At 46.2% G+C, this 24310-nt stretch overlaps 2 protein-coding genes and 1 non-coding gene across 3 annotated transcripts in view; 1 reads left to right on the top strand and 2 right to left on the bottom strand.

Annotated features, from left to right (window-relative positions):
- Positions 1 to 3601: 3601 nt before the first annotated feature.
- TRIR (telomerase RNA component interacting RNase) lies at positions 3602 to 13484 on the bottom strand. The gene is made up of 3 exons (XM_040346556.1): positions 12533 to 13484; positions 7637 to 7717; positions 3602 to 5510 (listed from the first exon to the last, which is right to left on the bottom strand). The coding sequence occupies exons 1-3, from the start codon at positions 12986 to 12988 to the stop codon at positions 5403 to 5405; spliced, it is 645 nt and encodes a 214-aa protein (XP_040202490.1). The 5' UTR covers positions 12989 to 13484; the 3' UTR covers positions 3602 to 5402.
- LOC120934206 lies at positions 7453 to 7522 on the bottom strand. Its single transcript, XR_005748351.1, has one exon. It is a non-coding gene; the product is annotated as a small nucleolar RNA SNORD41 (small nucleolar RNA).
- The window catches only part of GET3 (guided entry of tail-anchored proteins factor 3, ATPase), a 25662-nt gene continuing 14832 nt past the window's right edge, over positions 13481 to 24310 (top strand). The window contains exons 1-3 of the mRNA XM_040346555.1: positions 13481 to 13691; positions 19574 to 19721; positions 21169 to 21317. Coding sequence (XP_040202489.1) covers positions 13549 to 13691; positions 19574 to 19721; positions 21169 to 21317 — 440 coding nt within the window. The 5' untranslated portion in view covers positions 13481 to 13548. The remainder of the gene's footprint in view (positions 13692 to 19573; positions 19722 to 21168; positions 21318 to 24310) is intronic.

The following is a 24310-nucleotide window of genomic DNA, read 5'->3' as shown; positions in this document are numbered from 1 at the left end:
TTTTTTTTCAGGAATTTTCCTTCAAGTTCAGGGGTGCGCGCTATACGCCGGGGCGCGTTATAGCCAGATAAATACGGTATATAGCGCACACTTAGCCACAGATGCTCAGATCAACAATTCTCTTCCTCCTCACTACACACAGACATAAATTCAGGTTACACTGCTAAAACCTTCCGTCCCCCTCCCCCAGTCAGCTTTCTACAATAGCATGGCTTACAATGCACAATCTCTTCTGTCTGAACATATCTTCAGCTGACGCATTTCACCGCTGTTCAGGTCTTATGATGAAGGATATTTCCTGAACCAAGTGAAACGTATCAAAGTAAACGTTTTACCCAGTAGAAGGATCCTGTTTTTGGAAACCATACGATTGTTGCAATAAAAGTTATTTAAAAGAAGAAGAAAAAAACAAAAAAAAGTTTTTAGCGGAATGCAACCTGAATTTCTGCCAATGCTGAGCTAGGAGAGCATGCCAACATTTGTGTAGTCGCCAACAATCCCTGTCTTTCCACTGTAAACAACTGCTAAAAAAATAAACCTTACGCAACTAAAGTATGGAATGTAGTTTCATAACAAATGTATTAAAAATAGGAAGACTTGAGCAAACAGAGAACCCTCCAGTTTAATGAAATGACATTAAGCAAAATGAAAACACACATTGTATGTGAATTCGGAAATAATTATGTAAACACTGTAGACATCATGATTGTACAGGTGAAAAAAACTTGTGTATTCTCCATGGTATTTTCATTTCTATGCCTCAGGGTAAGTCTAAAGCCTCATACAGACGATCGGATTTCCATCGGACGAATCCGTGGATTTTTTTCCAAAGGGCGTTGACTGTCAACTTGTTCTGCATACAGACGGCAGATCTTTTTCAGCCAACATTCACAAAACGACATGTCTTTTTTCTGCTCTTTACCGCCACCCTTTTGGCAATTTCTGCTAATGTTGTCTTATGGTTAGCATTGGTTGGGAGCATGCGTGTTTGTACTTTGGATTTTAGTCCGACGGATTTGTGTACACGCGATCAGATAATCCGACAGAACACATTTTGTCGTGCACATCCAACATTTGTTTCGGAAAATTCAAGCGTATGGCACATTTTTTGTCAAAAATTCTGACAACAGTTGTCCGATGAAGCATACAGATGGTCGGATTATCCGACAAAACAGGTCCATCACACAATAGTTGTCGGAATATCCGATCGTGTGTACGGGCCTTAAAAGACCGTCCTAAGCACTTTCAACTCAAGTTTGACTTCCAATGTTAACTCTATCACCACCAGTAGACATGCATTGCAGTCTACATGTTGCAAAAACACAGTTTGCAGTTAGTGGATACCCTCTTGTCTTTGACAAAAGCAATGGTCTGTCATTCAAATGACACGGCTCTGCTCCTGTTCACAGTACAGATTATGCAAGGCTGTGCTTGGAGCAAAGATTGGTAACAGCGAGGGGGAGAGAGTGTGAACAGCAGGAACCCCTCAATCAGGACACTTCCAGAAGTGTTTTGGCACTTCTCACTGTTGCCAGCTTAAAGCGGAGGTTCACCCTCAGAGAGCACTTTCTCCCCTTAGATTCCTGCTCGTTTTCTCTAGGGGAATCGGCTAATTGTTTTAAAATATGATCCGTACTTACCGTTTACGAGATGCATCCTCTCCGTCGCTTCCGGGTATGGGCTGCGGGACTGGGCGTTCCTTCTTGATTGACAGTCTTCCGAGAGGCTTCCGACGGTCGCATCCATCGCGTCACGATTTTCCGAAAGAAGCCGAACGTCGGTGCGCAGGCGCAGTATAGAGCCGCACCGACGTTCGGCTTCTTTCGGCTACGAGTGACGCGATGGATGCGATCGTCGGAAGCCTCTCGGAAGACTGTCAATCAAGAAGGAACGCCCGCTCCCGAAGACCCATACCCGGAAGCGACGGAAGAAGATGCATCTCGAAAACGGTAAGTACAGGTCATATTTTAAAACAAATAGCCGATTCCCCTAGACAAAACGAGCAGGAATCTAAGGGGAAAAATTTAATAAATGGGTGAACTCCCGCTTTAAAGCGGTAGTAAACTCCTATAGCCAGATTCATAGAGAGTTACGCCGGCGTAACTCTGAATCTACACCGGTGTTAATTTAAGCGTATTCTGGAAACCAGATACGCTTAAATTAGGCTAAGATACGAGCGGTGCAAGTCTCCTACGCCATCGTATCTTAAAGTGTAATTTTTAGGCTGGCCGCTAGGTGGCGCTTCCGTTGAGTTCGGCATAGAATATGTAAATGACTAGATACGCCGATTCACGAACGTACGCCCGTCGCAGTAAAGATACGCCATTTCCATAAGAGATACGCCGCGTAAAGATAAAGCTGCCCTCTAGGAGGCGTAGTCAATGTTAAGTATGGCCATCGATCCCGCATCGAAATTTAAACATTTTACGTTGTTTGCGTAAGTCGTCTGTGAATGGGGCTGGACGTAATTTACGTTCACGTCGAAACCAATACGTCCTTGCGGCGTACTTTGGAGCAATGCACACTGGGATATGTACACGGACGGCGCATGTGCCGTTCGTAAAAACGTCAATCACGAGTAATTAACATAAAACACACCCCCCCAACCTCATTTGAATTAGGCGCGCTTACGCCGGCCGCCATAAGTTAGGAGGCAAGTACTTTGTGAATACAGTACTTGCCTCTCTGACTTAAGGCGGCGTAGCGTAAATACGATACGCTACCTTAAAGTTGCGGCGGCGTCTCTGAATCCAGCTACTAGACTGTAAACTCTAACAAGCAGGGCCTTTTAATTCCTCCTATATTGAATTGTACTGTCTGTCCTCATATTGTAAAGCACCGCACAAGCTGTTGGTGCAATATAAATCCTATATAATATTTTTTCCTGGGCAACTGTATGCCATGTAAAGTAGTATTAAATCACTTACAAGTAGGTGGATTTAACAGTATTTCAACTTGAGCCATTTAGGAGATATAACCCAATGTTTCTGTCAATGATGTCGCTCGCACATGTCCATTCCCCCCCCCAAATTGAGGGCACACTCATCGTGCCGCCAGTCTGTGCATTTACATGCCATGCCTCCGTCAGAACTCTTGCAGGATTGAAACACTGTGTAGTTATGCTGACCATTCATAACGTTGTAAAACATCCCATGTGATTAGATCCGTCACAGGGAGTGTGTAAAGAGAGCAAGGCGACGACACATTCTATTGCCGGGTTTTACATGAAAGCAAAGCTTGGTTCTCATTCATTGTGCATGCGCAAGATTCTGTCATTTACATACTGAAAAGGTGAAAGTACAAACGCAGAAAGATTTAAAAAGCAGCCGCAAAGATGAACAGAAATAGGGAAAACAAGCTGCACAAACCTGCTACGAGTCTAGTCTATCCCTGTGTTTACAAATCATAGTGGTCTTATGCTTGCTGGGTGTTTAATTTTATTTTCTACCGCTTTAAGAGGTTCAAGGTGGTGATCAGGTCTCATTAGTAAATAAATGTTGAGTAATGATTTTCAAAATAACAGTTCACCATTTCCATGAAAAGGTGCAGAAGAACATGGTGTAAAGATCCCTGTAGTGATTTACATTTTTGTACTAAACACTCATGGTAGAGAAGAGATTTATTTTTGCATGAATTAGAGAACAAGTATAATGGGAAAAGAATAACCCAGGGCCTGTCCCTACACAGGCAATTTCTTCAGCACAACCTGCTACAGATCCAATCTGGATTTCATACATTACAGGATAACTTGTTTCGTGTAACTAGGAACAAGGGTAGGGTTAGAAGAGGCTGGGAGTATTGCATTAAAATTCATGTGATGTCCCAGAACCCCAAAAGTCTGGAGGTTCTGAGGCAGCCTTGTACAAACTAAGCACCCTAGTTTTGTGGGCCTAGAGGGTGAGCCTAAATATTCCTGATTACATCTCAAAAATAATAAAAAAACACACCACTTACAGCCAGCTGCAGCAGAATACTTACGGTGGAAGTCTACTAGCACCACGGCTACCCAAAACTTCCGAGTAACAGATAACATGTCCCCCTGTGGGGTACTGCACATGTCCCCCTGCTGGCTGCTATGTTACTACATAGTAGTGACCTAAATTTTGCCGGAAAAAACAACAACTGAACACTGTGGGGTACTGAAGACATGAACACTTGCAGTAGTGCTGGTCTTCCAGCAGACTTTGGGGTACAATTCCTCTACATTGGAGCGTTATTTGGCAGTCCTTGTAGCAGAGAGGACTAGGCTGCCAATCATGTTCCAGAAGCTACAACTGTGGTGAATGGATACTATGCAGCTTGTGGTAAGGCTGCTTTCACACTGGGATGGGTGGGCAGTGATGGTAAAACGCTGCTAGTTTTAGTGGCGATTTACCGTCATTTTAGTGGCACTATTCACCCGCTAGCTAGGAGCTTTTAACCCCGCTAGTGGTAGAATAAAATGATTTAATGCGCCCGTGTAGCACAGCTGCCGAGGCACTTTGGCAGCGGTGCCCATTCATTTCAACGGGCAGGAGCGGTGTATACACCGCTCCTTCACCGCCCTAAAGATGCCGCCAACGCATCACACCAGCGTGAAAGCACTCTGGCTTTCAAACTAGGACTGCAGGGGGGGGGGGGGGTGTTTCAGGCGCTATTTTTAGCCCAAAAGTAACCTGCGAATTGGTTGCGTATTTTTTCCGCATTCAATTCGCATTACAGGAGAGTGTGACCGGTTTCAATGGAGCCGGTTTACACATCTCCGGGGTGGCCGCGGTCTGCACTGAAAAAGGGTCCTCTGCATCTTTGGCTTTGTTTCAGGTCCAAATTCAGGCAACATTTCAGACCTGATGATTAGCACCTGAAACAGCGAAACAGGGACGCACCGACTCCCTGCTGCAAGCCGCGGCAAGTATGAACCCAGCCTACATGGAAACTATAGAAAAAAAAAAGGTTAGGATGGGAATATAATTGGGGTCAGGTTGCCTTTCATTTCACAGGGCAACATTCTACATTGATATTGATCTGAATGCAAGCGTTGTTACAAACATAAAGTGAAAGAAGTCATGCCCACAACACATATAAAAAACAAAAGTTTATATTCCTCCATTCTGCAGCAGCAGACAGGTTAGGGGGGAAACAAGGTGCTCCAAGAGTCCAGGTAAGGGAAAGCATCCTCTTTGAGGAGTGAGCATTTCACCAGCACAGCATTTTAGCACCCACTAGGAAAGTCTCTTCTCTCCATGGTAAAATTAGCAAGTCCAAAACAGATCAACAATATACACTCCAAGGTGACATTTGGGGGGACAGCAGAAGGATCCTGCAGTATATGCAGCTGGTGTTGGGAAAGAATTACTCTTGGGTTTGGGAATCCAAAGCCACCCCCTAAATTCACTCGGCACAAGTCCATACATTTTTCTTTGTTATTTGACAAGCGGTCGGGTTTTGTCATCATCACTGCACTGATGGGCTTTGTATTTTTTAACTTCGGCCATGTACTGTGCCCAAGCCCCTCCTTTCTGTACGACAACCTGGAGAAAAAAAAAAAGGAGAGTGGTATATTACAGTGAGGCACAATTAATGAATGATTTTTAAAACGAGGTATAATAAGCGGGACTCCCTTAGAAGATGCTTAGTGTATCAAAGCTGGATATACATGGTGAAAAAAAAAAAAAAAAAAAAAAGGGGGGGGGGGGAGAAAAAAAAAAGAGAGGGATTCCCCCAGCCACACAAGCAAAGTGGATGGAGAAAGCCTAACTTCTGCAACATTGTATTCAGACAGCTGGACTCTCTGCTAGAATACACTGATCAGCGACTGCAGCTGGTGGTCGACTAAAGTGTTCTAACGTGACCACGCCACAAAAGTCAACTTCTGTCAAACAGGAGGACCACACATGCAGATCAAAATTCAATTCCCACGTTAAAGGATACGTTCTCCTTTTGACAAAAAAAAAAAAAAAACACCACACACAAGGGGTGCACTTATTTTTTGTTGCAGGAGCTTGTAGGTATTGTAAAGCATTGCACCAGTAATCAGCAGACCGCTGATGCCATGCAGGTCTCCTGCAGAAATGTCAGTGTATGCGCTTGCTAGTACCTCATATGAGCAAGCCAATATACGCAGACAAGAAACAATAAACTACCACAGTGCTGCAGTAGTTCATTGAAAGCTGCAAGCCAACAGCCACTAAGGCGGCCAGGACATTTAAGGGACACCATGAATGAGTGATGACAACAGGCGAGAGGAGCTGCGCACAGCCACTTTTTTTTTTTATTGTTAAAGCTAGCCCCAACTAGCTGTCAAAGCAGGGAAGCAGGAGCCAGTCCTAAGTTGTGAGAGGTGAACTTATCCTTTAAGTCAGATTCAGTTCTTTTAAGGAAAGCCTATTTTCAGCAAGATTTGTTTACTAGCAGATTAGTACCCATTCATGAAGTATTCTGGGTGCAGCCTGTTCATTGTTTATGTGGATTTTTTCATAGAAGAGATTTTAATTCTATTATGGGTAGGGGTTATAAATATGTTACAATAAGGCTATATGTACACTACTGCTGATAAACAGACGTTTAGGAGCAGTTGGGTGTTTTTTCAGCTGCCTCTGAACTCTCCTCTATGTTATCTTATTAGTACATGTACACAGGGTCGTTTATAGCAATTTCTAGACAGTTGAGTTTTGAATTTTTTGGGGGAAAAAAAAAAAAAAAAAGCATTCAGGACGGATGTTCAGAGTAATTATGGTTTATAAACGTTCAACAGTCAGAACACAGAGACCCTGCAGCAATGCAGAGAAATGTTGGCTTCTGGAGTGTGGTTGTACACACATGGCTATAAAATATCCCATAGTTAGATACTCGGCCACGACAACTTACAGCTCCATGGCCGGGCACGAGACCCGCTGTGCTCTGCTATTGGCCAGCCGATTTTCTGGGACCTGTGTTGTGTCCCAGAATATCACCGGCAGGAATGGGCCGCCTAGGGCGAGAGGACTCGCCATATAGGCAGCCAAAAAAGGAAGCAGGAACTGGGACAGGAAGTCCCACTAAAAATGACACGCCATGTCAGGGGGCAAGGAGTACTTAAAGCGGAAGTTTGACTTTTTGGTGGAACTCCGCTTTAAAAAGCTCAATGTAAGATTGCTTGCATTGCCACTCTGACCGAGCTACAGCGCACATGCAGTAGTGACCTTATCTCGGCACCCAGAAGCCGCTGGGCTAAAGATGTCAGCAGCCACAGTGGAGCTCATGGAACGCTGGAGAACAGTTGAGTAAATTTCCATTTAGTAGCTAAAAATGTATTTATTTTTTATTATTATTTTAAACTGGTAGATGTTTTACTGAATAATACACAGAATTGGGCATACCAAGCCACAGTCTTATTTTTTTTTGATTAGCTGGAAAGTGTAATGGGGAAATTTTACACAGCTTTTATACATTTGCCTTTGTATTGCAAAAAAAAACCTGCAAGTGTTGGGCTTCCTGGATCAGACAGTATGAATACAATGACCCTCAGAGGAGATCAGGCATTAGCATTGTGCATCACATCCAGGCAACACAAAAATGTAAATGATTGGGTTTCACAAACAGGTATAACACCGGTTACCACATTCCAACTGTTCTTTCAAATGTGAAGCATGGACATGCAAAAGTAGAAGCTTCTTACCTCTTCCTCGTCCGTCTTTGGCTTCTTGGCTACCAGGCCAGTCTTCAGGGCCAGCTTCGCCCCTCCTCTACGCCTGCCCACCTGGGGGTGGAAGGAACAGAAGACTGCAACCGTTATACGAGCCCTTGCAGCCTCTCTGAGTCCCTCTATATAACAGAATATAAGGGAGGCCTCAGTTAGACAGGCACAAGACACTCCCCAACTGCAATGCTTAAGAAACCAAACAACTCACCACACTCCCCTTCTATATATCCCAGCTGCGGGGTGCTAAAGCCTTTGCAGGTCAGCTGAATATGAACAGGGACTCTCCCAATTAGCATGCACACAACTACACACACACATCGGTCAAACCCCAAAGGACAGCTTGCACCTTTGTTTTAAGAGTCCATATTATAATGAACCTGGCCCTTAATACATACATATGCTATACCTTCCCCATACATACATATGCTATACCTTCCCCATACATACATATGCTATACCTTCCCCACACAAACTAAAATGTTGCCCTAGCTTGGCCAACTTGGCTATTGCTAAAAATTAACCACATCGCTAACTGACCATCCAGGCTCCTGTGGAGGAACAAGTAGTACTATCCTGGGCTCCACAAGATCTTGCATTCAACGCACCCGAGGAAGCCGGCTAATAGATGGGTGCGATGGAAGAGGAGATTTGTCAAATTTTGACCATTAACATTTTTAGAGCCCTTTCACACTGAGCCGCCTGCCGTGGGTAAAAAAAGCACTTTTAACCCCCGCTAGTGGACAAAGAAAGGGTTAATAGCGCTTGTGTAGCGCTGCTGCTAAATTGATTTGCAAGCAATGAAGCAGCAAACAAGAAGCCTCTGGCGGGACTTTGAAGGGCAATGAATCCAAAAAATTGTGCATGTAGACAATAATTGTTTAAAACTAATAATACAAAGTCTAAAAACATAGATGCATGAAAAAGTTTGGTATCAAGTTCAATGATGTGTATCCATATGAAATTGCAACAAACCACTTAAAGTGGTTGTAAACCCCCAATAAAATTATATATATATATATATATATATATATATATATATATATATATATATATATATATATATATATATATATATAAAAAAAAAAAATACACACAACACACACACCTGCATAGCATACTACCTCAGATCGAAGCCCCCGCATCGGTCCTCGTCCCCCCACTCCGGCATCTCTCCTGGGGCTTACTTACAGGTATTGCAGCTACGGTGCTGCGATTGTCCGGAGTCGCATGACGCAGGATCCGCCGGTAACGGCACATGGACTGAAGCAACGGCACAAAGGTGCCATTGACATGCAGGGGATAAGTCCTAAACCGTGCAGGAGATGTCCTGGGTAGCTACAGGTAAGCCTTAACGGTAGCATAAAGTGGTTGTAAAGGGTTTACAACCACTTTAAACTTATATCACTCTTGTACAAAGTGAAACATTACAAAAGAGAGAGCGAGCGAAATTTTGAACTTACTGTATCTTGGATTGTAGATATCATAAACCCCTATAGCACGTTCTGATGAAGAGGAATGACGTAGAATCTTTTAAGTGGTTTGTTATGATTTCATGTGGATACACATCATATAACTTGTGATACAAAAAAACAGATACATGAAAAAGTTTGGCAAGTTTGTATTATTAAACTTCAATTACATTTTAAATTGTCTACATACACAATTTTTGGGATTCATTGCCTTTCAAAGTCCCGCCAAAGGGTTCTTGTTTTGCTGCTTCTATGACTTATTAGGGATGTGGGCAATGTCTCCAAAACCCCCAGAGTTTAACTATCCCTTATATACAGTGAAACCTCGGATTGTGAGCAACGCAGTTAACGAGCGTTTCGCAATACGAGAATTTTTTTTTTTTATTCTGACTCGGTTTGCAAATGTCTCGTAAAACTAGCAGGATTCAAGCCACAGCGGTGTGCAATACCACATTTGGCCAGAGGTGCGAGAGCGCTGGAGTCGAGCCAATCAGAAATACTCCGTTCCCGAGCCTTTCCCCAAGTTCAGTCGAGCTGGCCGAGCCTTTCCGGCCCCCCCCCCCCCCGACCACATACGGTACTGCATGCCATAGAAGTTAATGTGGAACAAATTATTTTCGTTTCCATTGACTTCTATGGAGAAACTCGCTTTAATCGCTTAACGACCGCCGCATGTATATGTATGTCCACAGAATGGCACCTACAGGCAGATGGGCGTACATGTACATCCCTGTACATCCCTGCCTTTCCGCGGGTCCGAGCGGGTCCGACCGGGACCACCCCCCCCCCCCCGGTACATGCGGCGGTCGGAAATCGTGTGGGAGCGATCCGGGACGACGGCGCGGCTATTCGTTTCTAGCCGCCCCCCTCGCGATCGCTCCCCGGAGCTGAAGAACGGGGAGCGCCATATGTAAACACGGCTTCCCCGTGCTTCACTGTGGCGGCGTCATCGATCGTGTGATCCCTTTTATAGGGAGACACAATTGATGACGTCACACCTACAGCCACACCCCTCTACAGTTGTAAACACACATTAGGTGAAACATAACTCCTTCAGCGCCCCCCTGTGGTTAACTCCCAAACTGCAACTGTCATTTTCACAATAAAGAATGCAATTTAAATGCATTTTTTGCTGTGAAAAGGACAATGGTCCCAAAAATATGTCAAAATTGTCCAAAGTGTCCGCCATAATGTCGCAGTCACAAAAAAAAAAAAAAACTGATCGCCGCCATTAGTAGTAAAAAAAAAAAAAAAAAAAAAAAAAAATTTTTTTTTTTTTAAAAATGCAATAAAACTATCCTCTATTTTGTAAACGCTAAAAATTTGGCGCAAACCAACCGATAAACGCTTATTGCGATTTTTTTATACCAAAAATAGGTAGAAGAATACGTATCGGCCTAAACTGAGGAAAAAAAGTTTTTTATATATATTTTTGGGGGATATTTATTATAGCAAAAAAAAAGAAAAAAATATTGAATTTTTTTTAAAACTGTCGCTCTATTTTTGTTTATAGCGCAAAAAATAAAAACCGTAGAGGTGATCAAATACCACCAAAAGAAAGCTCTATTTGTGGGAAAAAAAGGACGCCAATTTTGTTTGGGAGCCACATCGCACAACCGCGCAATTGTCTGTTAAAGCGACGCAGTGCCGAATCACAAAACATGGCCTGGGCATTTAGCTGTCTAAAGGTCCGGGGCTTAAGTGGTTAATTTCAATGGGCAGGGGCGTTGGAGGAGGGGTGTATACAGCGCTCCTTCACAGCCCCAAAGATGCTGCTTGCAGGACTCAACATCCTGCCAGTGCAGCGCCCCAGTGTGAAAGCACTTAGGCTTTTACACCTGGGAGCATTGAAAGACGTTTTTCAGACGCTTTACAGGCGATATTTTTAGCACCAAAATACCTTCAGTGGGAAAAGAGTCTTAGGGTGTAACATGTGGTAGTATCTGCAACCTCCCCCCCAGGTTACAGCGGATTATCTCCCTGCACCAGTGGTCACAATTTGACAACAGCGCAGCCCTACGGGGGCTCCGCCCACATTCATAGTTTCTTATGAATGAAAACTACAACAACCATCATCTATTGCAGCTGACGGTTTGTAGTTCTCAATGAACTACAAGGGCGCGGGTGAGCACTCTAGTAGCTCACCAATTCTTCCTATCTTCTGGTAACTGCCTTATTCTACAAGGAGACAGCTCTGCTGAATGTCTGCAGGAGCCTGAGATTGCACCCGCGACTTGCTAATCACTAATCAGAACACGTGCCCCCCCATTGGAAGATCTCCCCTCACTTCCTGTCCCATAGCCAAAACAGGAAGTCAGGAGGATATCCCCAGAACTAATGTCCCCATTGGAAGATCTCCCCTCACTTCCTGTCCCATAGCCAAAACAGAAAGTCAGGAGGATATCCCCAAAACTAATGTTCCCATTGGAAGGTTTCCCCTCACTTCCTGTCCCATAGCTAAAACAGGAAGTCAGGAAGATATCCCCAGAACTAATGTCCCCATTGGAAGATCTCTTCTCACTTACTGTCCCATAGCCAAAACAGGAAGTCAGGAGGATATCCCCAGAACTAATGTTCCCATTGGAAGGTTTCCCCTCACTTCCTGTCCCATAGCTAAAACAGGAAGTCAGGAAGATATCCCCAGAACTAATGTCCCCATTGGAAGGTTTCCCCTCACTTCCTGTCCCATAGCTAAAACAGGAAGTCAGGAAGATATCCCCAGAACTAATGTTCCCATTGGAAGGTTTCCCCTCACTTCCTGCCCCATAGCCAAAACAGGAAGTCAGGAGGATATCCCCAGAACTAATGTCCCCAGTGACAGATCTCCCCTCACTTCCTGTCCCATAGCCAAAACAGGAAGTCAGGAGGCTATCCCCAGAACTAATGTCCCCATTGGAAGATCTCCCCTCACTTCCTGCTCCATAGCCAAAACAGGAAGTCAGGAGGATATCCCCAGAACTAATGTCCCCCATTGAAAGGTTTCCCCTCACTTCCTATCCCATAGCTAAAACAGGAGGATATCCCCAGAACTAATGTCCCCATTGGAAGATCTCTCCTCACTTCCTGTCCCATAGCCAAAACAGGAAGTCAGGAGGATATGCCCAGAACGAATGTCCCCATTGGAAGATCTCCCCTCACTTCCTGTCCCATAGCCAAAACAGGAAGTCAGGAGGATATGCCCAGAACGAATGTCCCCATTGGAAGATCTCCCCTCACTTCCTGTCCCATAGCCAAAACAGGAAGTCAGGAGGATATGCCCAGAACGAATGTCCCCATTTGGGGAGATTTCCCCTCACTTCCTGTTTCCGGTGACAACCCAATATGTGGGATATCGATGATGAAATCAGTACAATGGAGGGAAGGGGGGGTGTAAATCTCAATAATGACTCCCCGGGCATCTTACAAAGCTGATGGGCTTCCTCTTCTCGGGCTCGGGGGGTTTCTTCTCCTCCGGTGCGGCCTCCTCTTTGCTCCCGGCCGGGCCTTGCTCCATCTTCTTCTTGAAGAGCTCCATGAAGCTGCCGTCGTTGGCGAAGACGTTGACTCCGGGGGTGGTGGAGGGGAAGGCCGGAGCCGCGGCGGGGGTGTAGTAGGCGGGGTAGGCCGGCATGGTGATGGGGAGGGCCGGTGGTGTGGGTTGGAGAGGCTGGGGCGCGGTGGGGGAGGGTGAGGCCTTCTGCTGCGCCTTCCCCTCCTCGTGCGGCGGTGGTGGGGGTTCGGGGGTGGCCTTGGCCTCCTCCTCCTCGGTACTGTCCTCGGACTCCGGCGGAGTCTCCTTCTTCATTAACGCCGGGGCCTCTGCGGCTGCCTCCCCCTCGCTGTCCTCTCCGGACTCCGGTCGTGGGCTCTCCTCTGCCATCCCGGGGCCTCCGGACCTCACTGACACTCCGCCACAGCCGCCCCGGTCTCTAGGCCGCAACGTTCAACTCGGGATAACCGGCGGGAAAGCTTTTCCAAGATGGCGGACAGCGGTAAACCCGCAAGAAGAAATTTCTAGACTTACGCAGAATCGGTGACTGGCGAGCAACAGCCAATGGCGGCTTACGTACGAGGACGCTACGTAACGACAAGCGGCGCCGAGGAGAGGAGATTGTCAGGAAAGATAGCCAATCGGTACGCTGCTTTTGCAGGCACAAATCCAATCAGACGATTGACTGCGAGACGCATCTGGGCGTGTTTCTCTGGCGTGCCCAATGAGCACTTCCAGCAAATCCTGTATTAGAAGCGCCGTGCAGTCCACCAATAGGACGCCGCTTATGTAAATGAGGAGAATGACATTGATTGGCGTGTCTCCCGGCCACTCAGCGTCAGGGAGGTTTCGGGATTGGTGACAGCTGAGGCGGGGCCTCCCTTCTCTGTGTGATGTGGTGCGGGCTCTGTGCGGATTGGCTGTCTGTGGTCACGTGAGTCGGACTGAAGATGGCTGCGCCGGTAGATGAAGAGTTTGAGGATGCCCCAGATGTAGAGCCGCTGGAGCCTACCCTGCTCAACGTGATAGAGCAGCGCTCCCTCCGCTGGATCTTTGTAGGAGGGAAGGGCGGAGTGGGCAAGACCACGTGCAGGTGAACGGCGCGGCCTGTACTGCGTAGGCCAGGCAGGAGATGGGTGTAGGTGGACTGTACCAACTCAGCACCTCGGGAGGGGGGAGAAACTATCTGTGTAGGAGGGGTGTCTGATTGGGTTTCCCTAGCAACATCTGCTGGCCTTATTCTAAGGGGTCTGTGCTTTGCCAGATGTGGTGGGACTACAAGTCCTAGATTGTCAGGGCATGCTGGAAGTTTGTGCCACCCTCTTATATGGGGTGGCCAGGACATGCTGGGAGATTGGGGGATCCTCTTATATGGGGTGGTCAGGGAATTCTGGGAGATTGGGGGACCCTCTTATATGGGGTGGTCAGGGAATTCTGGGAGATCCTCATATATGGGGTGGTCAGGGAATTATGGGAGATTGGGGGACCCTCTTATATGGGGTGGTCAGGGGAGATTGGGGGACCCTCTTATATGGGGTGGTCAGGGAATTCTGGGAGATTGGGTGACCCTCTTATATGGGGTGGTCAGGACATGCTGGGAGATTGGGGGACCCTCTTATATGGGGTGGTCGGGGAATTCTGGGAGATTGGGTGACCCTCTTATATGGGGTGGTCAGGACATGCTGGGAGATTGGGGGACCCTCTTATATGGGGTGGTCGGGGAATTCTGGGAGATTGGGGGACCCTCTTATATGGGGTGGTCAGGACATGCTGGGAGATTGGGGGACCCTCTTATATGGGGTGGTCGGGGAATTCTGGGAGATTGGGGGATCCTCTTATATGGGGTGGTCGGGGAATTATGGGAGATTGGGGGACCCTCTTATATGGGGTGGTCGGGGAATTATGGGAGATTGGGGGACCCTCTTATATGGGGTGGTCAGGGAATTCTGGGAGCTTGGGGGACCCTCTTATATGGGGTGGTCAGGACATGCTGGGAGATTGGGGGACCCTCTTATATGGGGTGGTCGGGGAATTCTGGGAGATTGGGTGACCCTCTTATATGGGGTGGTCGGGGAATTATGGGAGATTGGGGGACCCTCTTATATGGGGTGGTCGGGGAATTATGGGAGATTGGGGGACCCTCTTATATGGGGTGGTCAGGGAATTCTGGGAGATTGGGTGACCCTCTTATATGGGGTGGTCAGGACATGCTGGGAGATTGGGGGACCCTCTTATATGGGGTGGTCGGGGAATTCTGGGAGATTGGGTGACCCTCTTATATGGGGTGGTCAGGACATGCTGGGAGATTGGGGGACCCTCTTATATGGGGTGGTCGGGGAATTCTGGGAGATTGGGGGATCCTCTTATATGGGGTGGTCGGGGAATTATGGGAGATTGGGGGACCCTCTTATATGGGGTGGTCGGGGAATTATGGGAGATTGGGGGACCCTCTTATATGGGGTGGTCAGGGAATTCTGGGAGCTTGGGGGACCCTCTTATATGGGGTGGTCAGGGAATTATGGGAGATTGGGGGACCCTCTTATATGGGGTGGTCGGGGAATTCTGGGAGATTGGGGGATCCTCTTATATGGGGTGGTCGGGGAATTCTGGAAGATTGGGGGATCCTTTTTATATGGGGTGGTCAGGGAATTCTGGAAGATTGGGGGATCCTTTTTATATGGGGTGGTCAGGGAATTCTGGGAGATTGGGGGATCCTTTTTATATGGGGTGGTCAGGGAATTCTGGGAGATTGGGGGGACCCTCTTATATGGGGTGGTCAGGACATGCTGGGAGATTGGTGGACCCTCTTATATTGGGTGGTCAGGGAATTCTGGGAGATTGGGGGACCCTCTTATATGGGGTGGTCAGGGAATTCTGGCAGATTGGGGGACCCTCTTATATGGGGTGGTCAGGGAATTATGGGAGATTGGGGGACCCTCTTATATGGGGTGGTCGGGGAATTATGGGAGATTGGGGGACCCTCTTATATGGGGTGGTCAGGACATGCTGGGACTTGTACTCATTCACAAAGACAGGTTCTCTTGAAGGCCCATCCACCAACACTCCCCTGCTACGTGTCTTCTCAGCACTGTCATTATAGGGGATCATGAGACCATCTCCCCTCCTCCCAGCATGCATGCTTGGGCCTGATCGGCCAATCACTGCAATGCAAGGGAGGGGAGAAGGTAATTTCCTTTACATTTTGTATCTCTTTATTTAGTCTTATACATAAAATGTAAAGAAAGTACAGCAGGCTGTGATCTATCTATGCGGCCATCATAATAGTAATAGAGATACACAAGTGACAATGGGTCACATAATAAAACCTAGAACACATTGATTCTCTTTTCACTTTGGAAAGTACCTAACAAGACCATCTCCTTCATCCAAATGAGAGTGAAATAAGGCCGTATAGATGCAGTGCATCCGGGAAGTATTCACAGCGCTTCACTTTTTCCACATTTTGTTATATTACAGCCTTATTCCAAAATGGAGTAAATTAATTATTTTCCTAAAAATTCTACAAACGATACCTCATAATGACAACGTGAAAGACGTTTGTTTGAAATCTTTGCAGGTTTATTAACCACTTCCCGCCCGGCTTATAGGCGATTTACGTCCGGGAAGTGGTTTTGAAATCCTGACTGGACGTCCTGCAGGATTTCATGTCGCGCGCGCCTGTGGGGGCGCGCAGCGCGGCGACCGGTGATGCGGGGTGTCAGTCTGACACCCTGCATCTCCGATCTCGGTAAAGAGCCTCCGGCGGGGGCTCTTTGCCACGTGATCAGCCGTGTCCAATCACGGCTGATCACGATGTAAACAGGAAGAGCCGTTGATGGCTCTTCCTCACTCGCGTCTGAGGAGAGCCGATCGGCGGCTCTCCTGACAGGGGGGGTTCGCACTGATTGTTTATCAGTGCAGCCCCCCCTCGGATCGCCACACTGGACCACCAGGGAAGGACAAAAAAAAAGTCTGGGGGGGAAAAAAAAAAAGCATTAAAAAATAAAAAAGATGCCAATCAGTGCCCACAAATGGGCACTGACTAACAACATGTGTAAATCAGTGCCGCCCCACAGTGTCCATCAGTGCCACCCCACAGTGCCCATCCATGCCCAGTGCCCACCTATCAGTGCCCATCTGTGCCATCCATCAGTGCCGCCTATGAGTGCCGCCTATGAGTGCCCATCAGTGCCGCATACTAGCGCCGCCAATCAGTGCCACCTCATCTGTGCCCGTCAGTACTACATCATCGGTGCCCATCAGTGCCCGTAATTGAAAGAGAAAACGTACTTATTTACAAAAAAAATGAACAGAAAAAAATAAAAACGTAATTTTTTTTTTCCAAATTTTCAGTCTTTTTTTAGTTGTTGCGCAAAGAAAAAAATCGCAGAGGTGATCAAATACCACCAAAAGAAAGCTCTATTTGTGGGGGAAAAAGGATGCCAATTTTGTTTGGGTACAGTGTAGCATGACCGCGCAATTGCCATTCAAAGTGCGACAGCGCTGAAAATTGGCTTGGGCGGGAAGGTGCGTAAGTGCCTGGTATGGAAGTGGTTAAATAAAATCCCATGTACATAAGTATTCACAGCCTTTGCCATGACGCTCAAAATTTAGCTCAGGCGCATCTTTTTTCCACTGATCACGATTGAGATGTTTCTACGATTTGATTGGAGTCCACCTGTTGTAAATACAGTTGATTGGACGTGATTTGGAAAGGCACACACCTGTCTATAGAAGGTCCCACAGTTATCAGTGCATGTCAGAGCACAAACCAAGCCATGAAGTCCAAGGAATTGTCTGTAGACCTCCGAGTCAAGATTGTACTGAGGCACAGATCTGGGGAAGGGTACAGAAAAATGTCTGCAGCATTGAAGGTCCCAATGACCACAGTGGTCTCCATTCATAAATGGAAGAAGGTTGGAACCACCAGGACTTTTCCTAAAGTAGGCCACCCGGCTACACTGAGCGATCGGGAAGAAGGGCCTTAGTCAGGGAGGTGACCAAGAACCCGATGGTCAATCTGACAGAGCTCCAGTGTTTTTCTGTGGAGAGAGGAGAACCTTCTAGAACAACAATCGCCTCTGCAGCTCTCCACCAATCAGCCTGCATGGTAGAGTGGCCAGACGGAAGCCACTCCTCAGTAAAAGGCACATGACAGCCCGCCTGGAGTTTTACAAAAGGCACCTGAAGGATTCTCGGACCATGAGAAACAAAATTCTCTGTCTGATGAAACAAAGATTGAACTCTGACCTGAATGGCAAGCGTCATGTCTGAAGGAAACCAGGCACCATTCATCACCCGGCCAATACCATCCCTATAGTGAAGCATGGTGGTGGCAGCATCATGCTGTGGGGGTGGTTATCAGCGGTAGAGACTGGGAGACTAGTCAGGATAGAGGGAAGGATGAATGCAGCAATGTACAGAGACATCCTTGATGAAGACCTGCTCCAGAGCGCTTTGGACCTCGCACTGGGGTCAAGGTTCATCTTCCAACATGACAACGACCTTAAGCATGCAGCCAAGATAACAAAAGAGTGGCTACAGGACAACTCTGTGCATGTTCTTGAGTGGCCCAGACTTGAACCCTGGAGATATCTGAAAATGGCTGTGCACCGACGCTCCCCATCTAATCTGATGGAGCTTGAGAGGTCCTGCAAAAAAGAATGGGAGAAACTTCCCAGAAATAGGTGTGTCAAGCTTGTAGCATCATACTCAGAAAGACTTGAGGCTGTAATTGGTGCCAAGAGTTCAAACAAACTTTTTTTCTCGTTGTCATTTAGGGGGTATTGTTTGTAGAATTGTGAGGGAAAATCTATTTTGAAATAAGGCTGTAGCGTCACAAAATGTGGAAAAAGTGAAGCGCTGTGAATACTTTCTGGATGTACTGTACAGTCAAGTAGCTACAAGGTTGTGTTTCAAAAGCAAACCTATACAGAGGATATGAACGACATCAATGTTAGAACAAGTAATATAAGTACTGCCTATCTATACCATTGTTACTTGGTATTGTAGGATGGTGGCAACCGAGCTAATGGATGAAAATCTGATGGTTGACCTCCATATTGTGAAACTGAGAAAGTAAGCAAGACAAAAGCAGAAATACAAAGTAGATAAAAGTAAGAAAATAAAGTGTAAGTAATGAGGGGGTAAGGGCCCAACCACTATGGCATATCCAAGTCCGAGACACTGACTGAGGATGACAATTAGGGCAGTAAGTGAATCAGATATAAGAGATAAACTTGCAGGGTTGTTGTAAGTGATTACAGACTGACCATGTCACAAAGGGATACTGAGGCACAGGCGCAAGGACACACGGGGATACCGAGGCTCAAGGACACACGGGGATACCGAGGCTCAAGGACACACGGGGATACCGAGGCTCAAGGACACACGGGGATACCGAGGCTCAAGGACACACGGGGATACCCAGGCTCAAGGACACACGGGGATACCCAGGCTCAAGGACACACGGGGATATCGAGGCACAGGCGCAAGGACACACGGGGATAGCCAGGCGCAAGGACACACGGGCGTACCCAGGCGCAAGGACACACGCAGGGGCAAGGACACACGGGGATACCGAGGCACACAGACACGCACGCAAGAACACAAAGTGATACAAAGGCACACTTGATACACATGCAAGCACTCACAAGGATCCCGAGGCACATGGGACATACATGCAGCGACACACATACAATAACACACCGAGATACTGAGGCACACATGCAAAGACACACAGGGATACTGGGCCACATGGGGAACACTTGCAAAGGCACACATCTATGGACACACAGGATAGAAAGGCACAAGGGACACGCATGCGAGGACACACAGGGTTGCTAAGGCACATGTGTACGCTGGCTCTAGGAATGATGGGATATGTAGCCTTGATAAATGTAATCCTATGACATGGGTGCACACTCTGTTATAAGGGTGAGAAAGTAACCAATATCTTTTGTCTGTGCCCCACAGCTGTAGCCTGGCAGTGCAGTTGTCTCGGATTCGGGAAAGCGTGCTGATCATTTCCACAGACCCCGCCCATAACATCTCCGACGCCTTCGACCAGAAGTTTTCCAAGGTCCCTACGAAAGTGCGCGGCTATGATAATCTCTTTGCTATGGTGAGCAGACTCTCCTGTCTAATGTGAAGACAGTATAGGACACGGCTCACATTTTCCATCTTTCCCTTGAGTAGGAAATAAAAATGCATTCCAATGCTATGGACATTGCCCGACTCTTATGAGGGCCTTCTCTGTTCTGTCAGTCTCCTATGGAGTGTGCAGGGTACCCTTCCACCAGGCAGTACCAGAAGGCTGGTCAGCATTTTGTTCATGAATATCCCCCTGTAATCATCGCTCCTAAAACAAACTATGAATGAACACATGTGGAATTATACATAACAAAAAAGTGTGAAACAACTGAAAATATATTTCATATTCTAGGTTCTTCATAGTAGCCACCTTTTGCAGCAGACACATCTCTAGAACTGGTAAGAGGAGACTGTGTGAATCAGGCCTTCATGGTAGAATATCTGCTAGGAAACCACTGCTAAAGAAAGGCAACAAGCAGAAGAGACTTGTTTGGGCTAAAGAACACAAGGAATGGACATTAGACCAGTGGAAGTCTGTACTTTGGTCTGATGAGTCCAAACTTGAGATCTTTGGTTCCAACCCCCGTGTCTTTGTGCGACGCAGAAAAGGTGAACGGATGGACTCTACATGCCTGGTTCCCACTGTGAAGCATGGAGGAGGAGGTGTGATGGTGTGGGGGTGCTTTGCTGGTGACACTGTTGGGGATTTATTCAAAATTAAAGGCATACTGAACCAGCATGGCTACCACAGCATCTTGCAGCGGCATGCTATTCCATCCGGTTTGCGTTTAGTTAGACCATCATTTATTTTTCAACAGGACAATGACCCCAAACACACCTCCAGGCTGCTGTGTAAGGGCTATTTGACCAAGAAGGAGAGGGATGGGGTGCTGCGCCAGGGGACTACCTCTTGAAGCTCATCAAGAGAATGCCAAGAGTGTGCCAAGCAGTAATCAAAGCAAAAGGTGGCTACTTTGAAGAACCTAGAATATGAAATATATTTTCAGTTCTTTCACACTTTTTTGTTATGTATAATTCCACATGTGTTCATTCATAGTTTTGATGCCTTCAGTGTGAATCTACAATTTTCATAGTCATGAAAATAAAGAAAACTCTTTGAATGAGAAGGTGTGTCCAAACTTTTGGTCTGTACTATATATATATATATATATATATATATATATATATATATATATATATATATATATATATATATATATATATATATATATATATATGTATGTATGTATGTATGTATGTATGTATGTATGTATGTATGTATGTATGTATGTATGTATGTATATGTGTGTGTGTGTATATATATATATATATATATATATATATATATATATATATATATATATATATATATATATATATATATATATATATTGTTATTGTGGTTAAAATAATTCTGTTCCCCTGTTTTCTACCCATGAAGAACCTTTTGTATAACTCATTGTGTCCTGTGTATGCAGGAGATTGATCCCAGCCTGGGAGTGGCTGAGCTGCCAGACGAGATATTTGAGGAGGACAACATGCTTAGCATGGGCAAGAAGATGATGCAGGAAGCCATGAGTGCCTTTCCTGGAATAGATGAGGCTATGAGTTATGCGGAGGTGATGAGGTGAGCAAAAATCTAAAACAGAGACCTAGCTGTCAGCATACCAAACCCACAACAGTAAAATCAGTCTGTATGTGCAGTGAAGCATGCTTGTTATACTCACTGTGGAACCCTCTGCATTGTGTAAAAAGGCTGCTTGATCTTGTATGCACAGATCTTCCCTTTCCGGCACTGTCGTCCTGGACAAGTCTGGATAAGGCTTGATTCACACCAATTGGTGTCCGCTCCATAGGGCAAGGGGGGGAAATTGACCCCCCCTGGAATCGAGAAGGTGTTGAAGAGTGAAGACACCCCTCCGCGACTGAAGCAGTGACAGTGCCACGGTGACAGGCAGGTTAGAACAGGGAGAGAGAGAGAGGCACGCTGCTGGCCGTGGCGTTGCAAGGGGGGGGTGGTCTGGTGCGGGGTGACACCACTGCACCTGACCAACCATCCCCTTCTCTCGCGGCCACGGGCTGTCTGAGCAATCCCGGGCCGGATGTCACACAGGCACAGCAAGCAGAGTGAAGCCGCCTCCCCCTCCAGTGTTTGTGTACGCAGTGGGAGGGACCGTCTGTGCTGAATGGGGGGTTTGTGCTGAATGGGGGGTTTGTGCTGAATGGGGGGTTTGTGCTGAATGGGGGGTTTGTGCAGATTGGGGGGGGGGGGTATGTGCTGAAGGGGGGTACATCTGTGCTGAAGAGAGGGGGTCTGTACATTCTCTAGACTATATTTATATGGGCATGGAAGCTGAATTATCTCAAGAGCTATTTTATCGGTAAAGCGCCGCTAAAAAGCAGTGCTTTACTAGCGTTTTAGCTGCGCTATTTCGGCCGCTAGCGGTAGAAGAAAGGGTTTAATGCGACTGCGTATCGCCACTGCCGAAGCGCCCCCCCCCCCCCCCCCTGAAAAAAATTCTGCGGACGCCCATGTTCACACATATGCATTTTTGGTGCATTTTGCAGATTTGCACTACAGCCCATTTAACATGGTCTCCTATGGAACACGTTTTGTAGTGCAAATCTGAAAAAAACACTTAAAATGCATAGGTGTGAATCAAGGCCCCTTTCACACTACTGCGATTTTTTTTTTTTTTGACGTGATTTTTTTTTTTTTTCTGCGATTTCAGGGAATGGCTGTGTAAGTGGCATCAAAATGGGACCAAAGTACTGCAGCGACTAGAATGGTTGTCATTGGAAATCATGGGAATCAACTTGTCATGCTACTTTGCCATCACAAATTGTGGGACAAGTCGTATAAGTGTGATAGGGGCCTAAGACAGCCTTTGGTTTCAAGCTGCACATGCTCAGTTTGGTGTGCATTGCTAGAGAGGTGTTTTGTTTTCTTGGGAGAGTACATGTGATGAGCACAGGGCCAATCGGCACTGTCCAGACAGAGGGTCAGTAGCCCTGAAGCCCCATAGAAGAGCTCAGTGCAGTAGAACTCCTCCTGCAAGCTTTACCAGGAACTGATAGAAACCACAAGACTGCCATTTACTGCTGATGAGAAAAGGTATTTAGCCATTTATATTTGCTAAAAGAATTGTCTGTGTATTGTGGGAGAACAGATATAGTGAACGCAGTGTCCGGGGTTTAGTAACACTTTAACGTTATATGGCATGGCGCAGGTGACCACAGACATATGCATGCTTGCAAGCTCTGAAGATGAGACAAGTATTACAAGCTGTGTGTGCGTTTTTTATATAGACCTCATGTAAGAAAATGGTCAACTCCCACTGTAAGCAACACTATGACCTTTTAAGGACTTGGTCAGTTGCAGTAACATTCCTTTGGTATGAGTCAACTAAAGGAACCATCCTTTTCTTGTAAAGCCCCTTAACCAGGTTTAGAATTTATTATTAGATATTGTGAGCTCCTAATAAGGCTCCATGCACACTGAAGCTGATAAACTGCAGTTTATTGGCGTTTTGGCTTTTTTTTTTTTTTTTTTAAAGCCCATAAACCAGGGATATGCAATTAGCGGACCTCCAGCTGTTGCAGAACTACAAATCCCATGAGGCATAGCGAGACTCTGACAGCCACGAGCATGACTCCGAGAGGCAGAGGCATGATGGGACTTGTAGTTTTGCGACAGCTGGAGGTCCACTAATTGCAGATCCCTGCCATAAACTGAACTCTTTGTTAGCCTATGTGCCCATGCACACCTGGGTGTTTTTTTAGTGTTAATGAGCTTTGGAGTTTATTGGCTTTTTTCTGAACGCCCGAAAATTTGCGTTCAAAGTGCCGTTTTTTGGCAGGAAAAAAACGCAGAAAAACGCGCAAAACCGCTTAAAAACGCCGGTGCCAGCATTTTTTTGCGTTTTTGAATCCACTGAAAAGCGCTGATTAAAGCTATTGCAAAAACGCTAAACGTTGAAAGGCTCCCTGCAAAGCTACTGGCATTTTTTTATAGCTTTTATCAGCTTCGGTGTGCATGGAGCCTTATAATAAGATAAAAAATTGACTGTTTCCTCATCGCTGCCAAAGCCTTGATCTTGGTATTGATTTTTACGACTGATTCTTGTTTTTTTTGGTGATCACTCTTACAGGGCTCCAAAGGTGCCATCTCCCCCAGCCCCCCAACCCTTCCTCACTAGTGTTCGCAGTGGTTCTTGGGCTCTCCTGTTCCTCTGAAGAGCTCAGGACTACTGTAAACCGTAGTAACTTTGAGAGCAGGAAGTGATCAGGTTAACACCCGTTCCCCCCCCCCCCCCATAAGACTAATGATCCCCGAAGCAACATATTATATCACTTCCAGGTTCACAGCTGTCATTCCTCAGCTACTGTAGTCAAGGATGCATCTAATCATTTACTACTTGTGAGGGAAGGTAAGACATTGGGAAACACCAGATGTCTCCATAAAGAGGACCTGTCACATGCCAATGCTATATCACAATGGGGTTTGTTTGCCCCCATGTGATGGCAATAATTAAAAAAAATATATATTTTTGTAAAAAAAAAAAAAATTATATATATATATATATATATATATATATATATATATATATATATATATAT

This window comes from Rana temporaria, chromosome 3 (genome assembly GCF_905171775.1).
Source record: "Rana temporaria chromosome 3, aRanTem1.1, whole genome shotgun sequence".
Taxonomy (NCBI): Eukaryota; Metazoa; Chordata; class Amphibia; order Anura; family Ranidae; genus Rana; species Rana temporaria.
Note: the sequence above shows the minus strand (reverse complement) of the source record. Positions and strands in the feature narration are given on the sequence as shown.